Source organism: Galeopterus variegatus, unplaced genomic scaffold (assembly GCF_000696425.1).
Source record: "Galeopterus variegatus unplaced genomic scaffold, G_variegatus-3.0.2 Scaffold718, whole genome shotgun sequence".
Taxonomy (NCBI): Eukaryota; Metazoa; Chordata; class Mammalia; order Dermoptera; family Cynocephalidae; genus Galeopterus; species Galeopterus variegatus.
This window is the reverse complement of record NW_007726829.1, coordinates 408,610-421,768: the sequence shown is the minus strand read 5'-3', so window position 1 is coordinate 421,768 and position 13,159 is coordinate 408,610. Positions and strand designations below refer to the sequence as shown.

The 13,159-nt window shown below is 48.1% G+C and overlaps 1 protein-coding gene across 1 annotated transcript in view; it reads right to left on the bottom strand.

Annotated features, from left to right (window-relative positions):
- The window catches only part of RAMP3 (receptor (G protein-coupled) activity modifying protein 3), a 7,999-nt gene extending 3,226 nt beyond the window's left edge, over nt 1-4,773 (bottom strand). The window contains exons 1-2 of the mRNA XM_008571789.1: nt 4,718-4,773; nt 2,687-2,884 (exon numbers count right to left, since the gene is read on the bottom strand). Of these exons, the coding sequence (XP_008570011.1) occupies nt 2,687-2,884; nt 4,718-4,773 (254 nt within the window). The remainder of the gene's footprint in view (nt 1-2,686; nt 2,885-4,717) is intronic.
- Between the last annotated feature and the right edge of the window lie 8,386 nt (nt 4,774-13,159).

Sequence of the window (13,159 nt, the reverse complement as noted above, 5' to 3'; positions counted from 1 at the left end):
CCCCAGAACACTGTCCCTAAAGACAATGCACCCACAGCCCAGGATGGGAAGGAGAAGGGCCTAGCAGGCTGGATGCCAGGAAAGGACCCTGAATCCCTCCATTCTCTGTTCTCTCTTTCTGGAACTCCTCCTACATTGGTGCTAGACCTGGACTAACCTCTGGCTGCCAACAGTCCTCTCTCTCCTACTCCTAGGAGATTTCCTCTCGGTCCATCTTCCAATCCTTCTGCTCCGTTTTTCATTCCTATCACACTTGTACTTTCCAGGGCTGTTTCTTTGTTCCCAGAGTGCTTTCCTTCCCGTTGCATGAGAGGATTAGTTTGTCTGTTTGAAGATCCTGATGGTGACGGCTGGAGATTTCTTCTTGCCGCAGGTCTCTGGGTTGCTGGGTTCCGTATGTCTGGCCTCTGTCTTCAGGGTCAGAGCCTTTCATCACATGTCCAGGGACCCTTCCTGGCAGCTCATGACTGGGCGTGGGGACTGAGAGTGGATGGAACACTCAGAGACTGTGGAGGGGATTGTCACCGGAGCTTTTCGGAAGGTCGCTATCTCCAGGTCTTTCCTCGTGGCTGGTCTCACCCGTCAGGAAGGATGGCTCCAGCCCTGCCCCCGGGACCACCCTCCTGGGACCAACAGAAGAAGAGGGTGGGTGTCCACTGATTTCCCCAGCCTCCCTCTCTGGGGCACGGTGCCCACTCCCCGTTGTGTGGGAGGCCCAGACACCCTCGGTCTCCCAGCTTTAATAATACACCACCCATGTCTGGCTGGGGTGCAGGAGGGCTCCGGACACCTCACTGCTTCTCACATGGCTGTCTGGGTGCCTGATACTGCCAGGCTGGGTGTCGAGAGGCCTGTGCAGTATAGACCTGGCTACTCCCAGCTCCCCCTTTCCTGTTGCCTCCACTGCTGTCCTCCCCGTCGTGGGCTGCTGGAGATCTGTTTAAACAATCTCCCTACCGAGGCTTTAGCCAGTTACAGACAGGAGTGAGACCAGAAGCTCCAAGCTCATCCTCCCTGACCCCCCACCCCACGAGTCCACTCTGGGCCAGTGTCCAGGCTGCCTCCTTCAGAAGCCTCCTCATGTCTCTCCAAGGACAAGAAAATGCCTAGCCATACCCCGTCCCGCCTCCTCAGCACACCACTCCCAGCAGACTCAGAAACTCCACCCATTTGGTTCAGCAAACAGTCTCTCTACACTGACGGTGTGGCAGTTCTACTCTAGGGCTATAGATGTGGGCCCCACCCTAGTGAGCCACTGTCTGCTGGGGAAATGGGCACAGAAGCTAGCCACCAGAACAGCCGTAAAGACAGGAGAGCACAGGGGCCAGGGGGCTGGGGGGTGAAGCAGACCCAGAGCCAGGTAGGCTATGCAGGGAAGGCCCCTGGGCAGTGTCTCCACTGGGGGCATCTTGGGTCTGCCAGTAGCCACCAGTAGGTCTCCAAAGCTGAAATGGCACAGTGGGAGGTGGGATGGGGTGGGGTGGGGCAGAGAGCAGTGTGGCCCATGGGCAATTTCCAAGGAGGTAAGAGGATGATGCGTCTTGACATGTAATGCAAAGTGTGACCCAGGAGATAAGAGGCTCAGTGCTATGGTTTGAACGTGTCCCCCAAAGTTCCTGTATTGGAAACTTAATCCCCAATGCAACAGTGTGGAGAGGCGGGACCTTTAAGAGGTGATCTATGGACTAACACTGCTATCATGGGTGTGGATTAGCTATCTCTGGAGTAGGCTCTTGATAAAAGAATGAGTCCAGCCCCCTTCCTCCCTCTCCTGAGAGTGTTCTCTTGCCCTCCCACCTTCTGCCATGGGATGACACAGCAAGAAAGCCCTTACCAGATGCTGGCACCTCAATCTTGGACTTCCTAGCCTCCAGAACCGTGAGCAAAATAAAAGTCTATTGTTTATAAATGACCCAGTCTCAGGAATTCTGTTATAGCAACACAAAATGGACCAAGATACTCTGGAAGCTTCCAGAACACAGAGCCCTCAGCAGTGACATGTCCCCATCACAACTGGTAGAAACTGATGGGACCCAATTTCTATAGTGCCCCCTGGCCACTGACCTCAGACCCAGCCCAGGCTGGTGCTAGAAGAAAGACACAGACACCACAATTTCTACGCAGCCCAGGCTATGAGGAGAGGCAGGGCAACCTCAGACAGGGAACCCCTCCAGTCAGGATGCCCTCCCAGGAAGGACACACCCCAGGCAGGGCACCCCCCCAGGAAAAACACCCCCCCAGACAGGGCACACCCCCAGGCAGGGCAACCCCCAGGCAGGGCACTCCCCCAGACAGAGCACCCTCCCAGGAAAGACACCCCCCCAGCCAGGGCACCCTCCCAGGAAGGACACCCCCCAGGCAGGGCACTCCCCAGGGCAAGACGCCCAGGAGGGGAAGCAGGCATCGGGGAGTGTTCCCAGACCCATAACACAGAGGAAAGGCAGAAGCAGGAGTGTGTGGGGCAGCATCCAATTGCTGGAAGGTGAGCGTGAGGGGGCGGGATGGGAGATAGCAGGCTGACAAGGGACCATGGGGTTTGCGGAGCACAGGTGACGCCGGCAGAGAGTGGGGGCGTGGGCGGGGCATGGGCTGATGTAGCTGGAGCTGTGGGCGGGGCTGGGCGGGGCATGGCTGGGGTGCAGGTGGGCAGCGCAGCAGGCGGGCCCATGGGCAGAGCCGGACTCACGCAATGAACTGAGACAGGTCGCACCACTTCCACATATCCACCTTGCGCATCATGTGGGCAAAGGCCTGCCCACACTGGGACAGCAGCTCCAGCATGTGTGCTTCGTTGCAGCCGCCTGCTCGGGGACACCCACCTGGAGAGGGGACAGCCGTGGGAATTCCACTGCGTCTCACAGCAGGGTGTCCAGTGGCAGGAGGTCTGAGGGCCCATCACCCAGGTTAGGGTTGGGGTTGGGGTTAGGGTTTAGGGTTAGGGTTAGGGGAGGGCATCCAGAACTCGTCCTGAGAAGGACTCTAAGGTCTTGACCATTCCAAGACCTGCCAGGGCAGCAGAGGAGGACTCTAGGTAGTCAGGTCCACTCGGCTCTGCCAAAGCCCTCTTCAGGTTCTGGAAGGCCAGAGGCTGAGGCCACTGTAAGGATTCTTGTTCCCAGCAACAGGGACAAGGCCTCTGGTCATTCTTAGGGTCTGGCCCAGGCTCCTCACCCCAGGATTTCCCCATCGCCCTTACCCTGCCCACCAAAACACCCCGTACCCTCCACCTCATGCCTTCACTCCACGCATTTGCCCACCTGGACCATCCTCCCTCCTATGGAGCAATGCCCACCTATCCTTCAGGACCCGCCCATCCCTGTGGCCATCGCATTTCCAGGCAACAAGACCTCCTTGATCCTAAACTTCCTCCACCTGACCCCTGCTTTTGCTCTCATCATATAATCAAGGGAAAGCCCAGCCATGTGTCCTGGTGTGTTTGTGTTAATGGGTGTGTACACCGCCCTGCTGTGTTGTGTGTGTATACGGCCCTGCTGTCTGTGTACTGGTGTGTGTGTCCTGGTGTGTGTGTGTGTGTGTGTGTGTGTAGAGCCCTGCTATGTCTTGCAGTGTTATTGCTGCAGGCATTTGCTAAACGTTCACTGCTTTCCCGTATTTAGCAGAGACTTGCCAAAGGACGAATGATTGAACTCTTCCTCTGTATGCAGCTCCCCTGGGCCCGAGCAAGTGCTGGAAAAATGCCTTAATAAGGAAATGGTAGGTTCAGATCCAATCACATTCTGGGGCAATGACCCACCCCACCAGACTGCAGCGCCACTCCAGAGATCACAGGCCTCTTAACCCTAACATGAGAGAAGACCCTGAGAGCCCCTTGGTTCACACACAAGGGCCCGAGGCCACAGGGAGGGTCGAGGTGTTGGGATCACAGGGTTAAGAGCACTGGTGGCGAGTAGGTCCACCCCACCTACAGCATGCAGCCTGGGGCCCTCGCTCAGGGACAGGCTGTGCAGGTCACCCCTGAGGTGGCTCCAAGCCCACAACAGTGCTTCTGGAGGACAGAAGAGTGACGAGACAGTAGGGCAAGGCTACATGCAGCAAGCGGGACAAGAAGCTACATGCATCATGCGGCTCGGCCCAGCCCTGGTGGGGAGGCTGCGTTCACCTGGCGAAGGGCACAACCCAGGCCACCATGGGGAGGAGGTTGTTAAGAAATGCACAGGCCCCATCAGGATTGCCCAAGTGGACTTGAGCTGCCCAGGTGGCAGGCAGGGCTTGCGACAAGAGGAAGACGGGGCCCAGGCGCCCAAAGCAAGGCAGCTTCATCAATGGCCAGGAGACGGCCAGACACCAGCAGCAGTGGGGGAGTTCCCAGCAGCATATGTGCAGGCTCGCTGAGGCCATGGCAGGGGGAGGCCCCTGAAGCCCAGCCCTGTACTTCCCCCAGCCCCCAGACCACTGTCATCTCTCTCTCAGGCCTCACAGAAGCCCCAAGGGGCGCTATAACATCCACTACACAGAGAGGTCAAGTGTCTCATCCAGGGTCACACAGCTTTGGAGCAGTCACCTGTGCCTGGGCCTGCTGTCTTCCCTCACACCTCCTAAGACCCTCCTGGCTCGCTCCTCCCTGTCCCCATCTCTCATCCCATCCTCCAGCAAAAGCGAGGCGCTCACTGGGCCTTGCCCTGTTTCTCCCACTGGGAATGGCCACCCCCATCTCCCCAGGAGGAGAATGAACCACCCTCCCCCGCCCCTCCCGCACCTCACGCCCTCGGGGGCTGGTCCTGACTGCACCCCGTTGCACAAGTGCACACACATGCATACGTGCATGTGTGACCTCTCCCCCCAGCTTGGGCCTGGCACCTGGAGGTCCCCAACAGTGTTTGCTCCATAAATGCGAGAAGAACCCCAGGATCCTAGTGGTTGAATTTTCCTGAGCTATGGGCAAAGGAACTAATGGCCCCGAGGGAAGGCAGGTGGGTGATCTGGAGGGTCAGCCCTGTTCCCTGTCATCCCCCACACACTCCAGGAAGCGGCGGGAGTCTGCAGAGGCTGGCTTTCCCCCCAGCGGTCAGTCAGCTCCATGCTGGGGCCTCCTTCACCTTCCAAAGCCGACCAGGACTCACACAGCACCCAGAACCTTGGACACAGGAACACTGTCCCCAACTTCCAGTTGGACTGTCCTCAGATGCAGCTGGGGTCTCACAAGGACAAGCCTACTTGGTCCCCACAGCCACCTCAAAGTGTGTGTCCTTCCTTCCATAAAAATGGGATCAGAGACGCTGCACCACTCACCCAAAATCCCACAGCTTGTCAGCGGCAGCCTGGATGACAGCCCAGGAGGTAGACACCTGGTCATGGCCCAAGGCTTCTGATGACACCACCTACAGCTATGGTGTGGATTTTTTTAAACCTATGCAAGCCTCACTATATCCTTACAGAGGAGATAAGCAGACAGACTTTCACATCCAGTCATAACTCTTCACTCTTGGCCAACAGGAAGGAATGAAACCTGGGCCCCCCGCAGCAGGAGGAACCCCCTCTGAGAAGTCGTAACCACAGGCTGACCTTCTTGTGGATTCACAGCCCAAATCCACATGACCTGGATCAACTCAGGGAAACCCCAGGTTACATTTCAGCTTAAACTGGCCATGGACAGGCCCCAGCAGGAGAAAATCCAAACCCTCCCTGCAAGGAGGAACCATCATTGCAGCCCTCAGAAAATCACCATAATTAACTTCCCAAGGAAGATGAGCAGCTCACAATCAAAAATCAACTAAGTGGAACCTCAGCAGAAAGACCCAACAAGGGGACACAGCCTTCTGGGATGGTGGTAGGAACAGCTCATCCTAAGGGCAAATATCAAATGGAGAACATGATTCAGGAAAATTGACTACATCTCAGTAAGAACAGTGAGAGGTTGTGACATTAGAGCTGTAGCCTGATCCCACCCCATCCCCCAACTCCACTTATAGAGGCTGTACTCCAGGCAGGTGCAGCCAGAAAGCAGAGGGTCCTTTCTACCCCAGCTCCCAGTGTTGTAGTGAAACTAGTTTCACCCTTAGATGGGCAGGCATGTCTCATTCCCCTGAGCTCTGTGTTACAGGAGCTGTCTTTATTCCAGGCACATGAGGCCAGGAGGATGGAGGATCCCTTCCCTACCCAGCCCCTACTTCTAAGGTGAAGGCTCTGCCCCAGGCACGGCAGGCCAAGGACACTGGGGCCCCAACTATCCCCACCCCAGCTCACTGGTAGGATGGAGGATCCTAATCTGATGTAGCTGGTATTCTTATAAAAAGGAGAAATTTGGACACAGAGACAGACAGGCACAGAGGGAAGATGATGTTAAGACACACAAGGAGAAGATGGCCATGTAGAGATGGAGGCAGAGGCTGGAGTTATGCACAAGCCAAGGAAGGGCTGGGGCCACCAGAAGCTACAAAGAGGCAAGGAAGGAGAGTGGCCCTGCAAACACCTTGAATTCAGACTTGTAGCCTCCAGAACTGTAAGAAAATTAATTTGTTGTTTTAAGTCACCCAGTTTGTGGCACACCATTATGACAGCCCTAGGAAACTACTGTATTAGCCTGTTTTCTGTCACTGATAACAGAATACCTGAAACTGAGGAACTTATAAGAAAATGAAATCGATTTCTTACAGTTTTGGAGGCTGGGAAGTCCAAAGTCCAGGGGGGTGCATCTGGCGAAGGCCTTCTTCCTGGTGGGAACTCTCTGCAGAGTCCCATGGCAATGCAGGCAATCACATGGTGAGAATAGCAAGAACACTTTCACATCATTGCTTTTTCTGCTTATAAAGCTGCCACTCCACACCCATGATAACCCATTAATCCATTAACCCATCAATGAATTAGTCCATTCATGAGGGCAGGGCCCTCACAATCCTATCATCTCCTAAAGGCCCCACCTTTCAACACTGCCACATTGGGGATCAAGTGCCCACATGAGGTTTGGAGGGGACATTCAACCCATACCAACTATTACAGATGTGAACTACTGAAATTGACTCAAGAATAAATAGAAAATCTGAATAGACCTAGAATAAATAGAGATTGAGTTAGTAATTTTAAAACTTCCCACAAAAATAATCTCAAGCTTCACTGAGATAACCCAAGTGGCTTCAATGGTGAATCCTACCAAACATTCAAAGAAGAATAAGAGATTGAGTTAGTAATTTTAAAACTTCCCACAAAAATAATCTCAGGCTTCACTGAGATAACCCAAGTGGCTTCAATGGTGAATCCTACCAAACATTCAAAGAAGAATTAACAGAAATTATTCATATACTCTTCCAGAAAATATAACAGGCAACACTTACTTCCCCACTTTCCAACTCATTCTGTGAGGCCAGTATTATCTTGATACCAAACAAGACAAAGACATCACAAGAAAACTGCAGGCCAATGCCTCTCATGAATATAGATGTAAAAAGACCTTCAATAAATACTAAAAAACTAAACCCAGCAACATATAAAAAGGACTATACACTGTGACCAAGTAGAATTTATCCCAAGAATGCAAGGATAGTTCAACACATGAAAATTAATCAATATAATACATCACATTAATAGAATGAAGAGAGGAAAAATAATAATCATTTCAATTGATTCAGAAAAAGCATTTGGCAAAATCCAATGTCCTTTCATGACTGAAAAACACTCAATATATTAGGAATAGAATGGAATTTCCTCAACATGATAAAGATCATATACAAAAATCCCAGAGCTAACATCATACTCAGGGATGAAAGACTAAAAGCTTTTCCCTGAAGATCAAGAACAAGACAGGGATGCCTGTTTTCACCACCTCTATTCAACATAGTACTGGAAGTTGTATCCAGAGCAATTAGACAAGAAAAGAAATAAAAGGCACCAAAATTGGAAAGGAAGAAGTAAAATTACCTCTTTTCACATTATATGTAGAAAACCCTGCAGAATCAACACACATGCAAACACCGTTAGAGCTAATAAACTAATTCAGCAGTTGCAGGACACAAAATCAGTACTCAAAAATAAGTTGTATTTCTATACACCAGAAATGAATAATCCAAAAAGGAAATTAAGAAAACAATTCCAATTACAGTACAATCAAAAAGAATAAAATTCTTAGTAATAAATGTAACCAAAAGAGCAAAAGTTGTACTCCAAAAGACACTGGAGGATACCTACATGTATAGAAAGACATCCCATGTTCACAGATTGGAACACTTTATATTGTTAAGGAGTCAATACTACATAAAGTGGTCTACAGATTCAATGCTATCCCAATCAGAATCATGACTGGTGCCTTGCAGTAATTAATAAACTGATCCCAAAATTCATATGGAAACTCAAGGGACCCTAATTAGCCAAAACAACCTTGAAAAAGAACAAAGTTGTAGGATTCACACATTCCAATTTCACATCTTACAACAAAGTACCAGTAATCAAGACAGTGTGGTGCTGGCAAAAGGTAGACATAGATTAATGGAATAGAATTGAGAGTACAGAAATAAATTCTCACATTTATGATAAATTGAATTTCCAAAAAGGCATCAAGATAATTCACTAGGGAAAGAAGAGTCTTTTCAACAAACGGTGCTGGAACAAGTGGATATACACATGCCAAAAAAATAACATTGGACCTCTTTTTACACTATACACAAAAATTAACTCAAAATGGACCATAGATTTAAATGTAGAGCTAAACAATAAAACTCTTGAAGAAAATATAGGAGTAAGTCTTTCCATCCTCGGATAAGACAAAGTCTTCTTATATATGACACCAAAAGCACAAGCAACAAGAAAAAAATAGATCGATTGAACTGCATCAAGTTTTTTAACTTTTGTGCTTCAAAGAATACCATCAAGAGAGTAAAAAACAACCCATAGGATTGGAGAAAATATATGCAAATCATATATCTGATAAGAGACTTGTATCCACAATATATAAAGAACTCTTACAACTCCATAATAAAGAGAGAAATAAGCCAAATAAAAATGGGCAAAGGATGTGAATAGACATTTCTCCAAAAATACAAACAAATGACCGATAAGTACATGAAAAGATGATCAACATCATTAGCTGTCAGGGAAATGCAAATCAAAACCACAATCACATACCACTTTATACCCACTTTACAGTCACATGCCACTTTATAATCAAAAAGACAAATAATAACAAGTGTTAGTGAGAATATGCAGAAATCGGATCTCTCATATATTGCTGATTGGAATGTGAAATGATGCAGCCACATTGGAAAAGTCAAGCAGTTTCTCAAAGTGTTAAACATAAAGTTACCATATGACCCCACAATTTGACTTCTAAGTACATATTATACATGTTCACACAAAAAATTCTACATAAGTGTTCATAGTGACATTATTCATAATATCCAAAAATGGAAGCAACTCAATATTCATCAGCTGATGAATGGATAAACAAAATGAGGTATATCCACACAATAGAATATTATTTGTCCATAAAGGAATGAGGTAATCATACACAGTACTACACAAGTGAACCCTGAAAACATTATGCTAGTGAGAAAAAGCAGTCACAAAATACCACTGTTGTATGATTCCACTTACATGAAATGTGAAGAAAAGGCAAATCTAGAGAGACAGAAGACATATTAGTACTTACTTAAGGCTAAGGGGATTGAAAGAAATGTGGAGTGACTAATGGGCATGGGATTTATTTTTGTGATGATGACAATGTTCTAAAACTGATTATGGTGATGACTGAAAAGTTCTTTGAATTCACTAAAAAATATTGACATATACTTTAAATGGGTGAATCGTGTGGTATGTAAATTATATCTCAATTAAGCTCTATTTTTACGGCAAAATAAAAACTTTTTCAAACATACAAAAAATGGGATTTATTTTTGTGATGATGACAATGTTCTAAAACTGATTATGGGGGCCGGCCCGGTGGCGCACTGCGCTAGTGCGCCGCTTGGGAAGCGCGGCGGCGCTCCCGCCGAGGGTTCGGATCCCACATACAGACCGGTTCCCGCTCACTGGCTGAGCGAGGCGCGGGAGCAACGCCGAGGGTTGCGATCCCGTTGCCGGTCCCGGTCCGGTACGGGGGCGACACTGAGGGTTGCGATCCGTTGCCGGACACGGAAAAAAGACAAAAAAATAAAAATAAAATAAAATAAAATAAAATAAAATAAAACTGATTATGGTGATGACTGAAAAGTTCTTTGAATTCACTAAAAAATATTGACATATACTTTAAATGGGTGAATTGTGTGGTATGTAAATTATATCTCAATTAAGCTCTATTTTTAAGGCAAAATAAAAACTTTTTCAAACATACAAAAAGTGACAGAAAATATAATCAGCACACTCAAAGTAATATCGAAGAGTGTCCTTCAGAGAGAAGGAAAGCCATACCAGATGCAAACATGTACCTATACAAAGAAATAAAGAGTACCAGAAATTGTAACTATGTGAATAATTATATAAAATTTGTTTCTCGGGCCGGCCCGGTGGCGCACTGGAGAGTGTGCCGCTTGGGAGCGCGGAGGCGCTCCCGCTGAGGGTTCGGATCCCATGTGGAGACCGGTTCCCGCTCACTGGATGAGCGCGGTGCGGGCGCAACACCGAGGGTGGCGATCCCATTACCAGTCAGTAAAAAAAAACAAAAAGGAAAAAAAATTTGTTTCTCAATATTTAAATTCCTTTAAAAGATAACTGACTGTGAAAACAAAAATAATAAAGCATTGTGGGATTTATAACTTTGGTTTTATATAACAGCAATAGCATATATAACAGGAAGGGAGAAACGACAGCTTTTTAGGCTATATGTGAACCAGTATAATGTCACTTGGAGACAGTCTGTGATGTTAAAGATTTATACCATAAACCCTAAAGCAACCACTGAAGTAACAAGAAACAGTTACAGCCAACCAGCAAGAAGAAAAGGGGGGAGGGCAGGAGAAGAAGAAGAAAATGAAATGGAATAATAAAAAAATACTAAGTACAAAAGAAGGCAGAAAAAGAGGGAAGGGGGAAATTAATAGTACAATAGTAGATTTAAACCATATCAATAACCACATCAATAATTGGATTGAAAGTAAGTGGTCTAAACACTTCAATTAAGAAGCAAAAATTGTCAGATAAGATCAAAAAGCAAGACCCAATACAAAAATCTTACTTTAAATTTAAAAACTCAAATAAGTTCAAAATAAAAGGGTGGGAAACAATACACTATGCTACCACTAATCAGAAAAAGGTGGAGTGGCTATATTAATATTGGACAAAGTATATTTTGGAGCAAAGAATATTAACAGAGATAAAGAAGATCTTTTCACAACAATAAAGAATTCAATTTGTCAAGCAGACATAGCAATCCTAAACATTTATGCACCTAATAACACAGCATCAAACTGCATGAAGCAAAAACAGAACTACAAGGAAAAAATGAAAAATACATGACTATAGTCAGAGAATTCAATACTCCTCTCTCAGTAATTTACAGAACAAGTAAATAAAAAAATCAGGAAGATTACAGAAAACTTGAACAGAGCAGGAGTAGGGGTGGTCAGGGCACAGGCAGGAGGCCAGTGAAACTGATTGTACTGTGTGCATGGAGGGGTGTGGTGCACACAGTTGTTCAGGTAAAGGGAAAGAAGTGACATTGGAAAGGTGGACCTAGAGCCAGGTTGGGACAGGACGCACAGGTCTTCAGAGTTTATTTAAAGTCTAACAGAATGGCACAGGTAAGTCTTCAGCCACAGCACTTTCCACTGAACCCAAACAGGACCTCAGAAGCCCTCACATCATGAGTCCAAAGCAAGCACCAGCCAAGACTGGAGCTGGTATCTCTTCAAGAGAAGCCTATACCATCTCCACATGAAGGGAAGCCAATGTCCTTCTGAAGCTGGACCAAACCACCCACCAAATGCCCCACCTGGCTGGGAATCAGAAGATAGAGACCTCATCCCCTGTAATTGCTGATTTGCTGTGTGGCTCTGGGCAGGGCCCTTCACCTTCTGGGCCTTTGTCTCTCCATTTGTAAAAGAGTGTGATTCTAATTCTGGGTGTTTTCATTGGTTAATAATCATGCACCTACAAAATCTCTTTCAAGGCTAGTCACTATCAGGCTCCAACTTCCTATTCCCACTTTCTATTCCCCCAGCTTCCGGCTGTCCCCACCCATTAGCTGCCCTTCCAGGACCCTCTAGCTGGCAGGAATGCCTACCCATCCTCCACTACAAATCAGACTGTTCCCCATCACCACAGCCCCCTTCCTGAGCTCCAGCAGCTCCCACTTCTGTGTATCCTAGGCTGTTGACTGCTGGTTCTATTTTACCATAGCTCTAGACTCTGAAGTGCTTTGAAGGAAACAATAATTATAGTAGAAGACTTTAGAAGGCAGACAAAGCCATTCTCTGATGCTAGTGGGAACCACCATGCATAAGGCCACCCAGAAAGCCCTAAGGCTAGGGGGCTAGACTCACCCAGACCACCGCCAGGCCCATGTGTGGGAGTCTCTGGGGTGGAGACCCAAAAATTCATATTTGTTACCCGCTACTCCCCACCCAAGTGATTCCAGTGCGTGGCCAAGGCTAAGAACAAGTGCTGGAAAGCAACATGCGTCCACTCAGATGTGCACACCATCACTTGGAGACTTGATGCAATGCAGATTCCAATCTAGCAGGCCTAGGGGGTAAGGCACTAATCTTTGACAAGCTCCAGGTGATGTCACTTCTGCAGGTCTGAAGATCATACTCTCAGGAGTAAAGGCATAGAGCATGGAAGAACAGCAAGCAGAGGCCCTGGGTGCTCACCTGGGCTCTGCCCCTTGGCCAAGGCACGCACTCACTGGCCCCCTCTGGAAATGGAACCTATGGCACCTACCTGGTGACCCGTTACCCCATTTCCCTTCCCCTTTGGCCTGTGACTCTCCTCCTCCCTCAGTAATGTCCATGCTCCCTGAGTGCCCTGTTCTAAGCGTGGTCCAACCGCAGAGCCTCACAACAACTAGACAGGACAGGTGCTTAAAGACAGGAGCACTGAGGCCCGGGGAGGTCATCTACCTGCCCAGTAGGACACGGCAGGAGAGTCAATATTCAAGGCCAGGCCACCTGTCTCCAGGTGGCATGTCACTCCTGGCCCAGGCTCACACCCTCACTCCAATTCCCATCCTTGCTTTGACAAGTGGGGCTCTCTCCCAGGCTTGTCTCTTTGCTCTGGG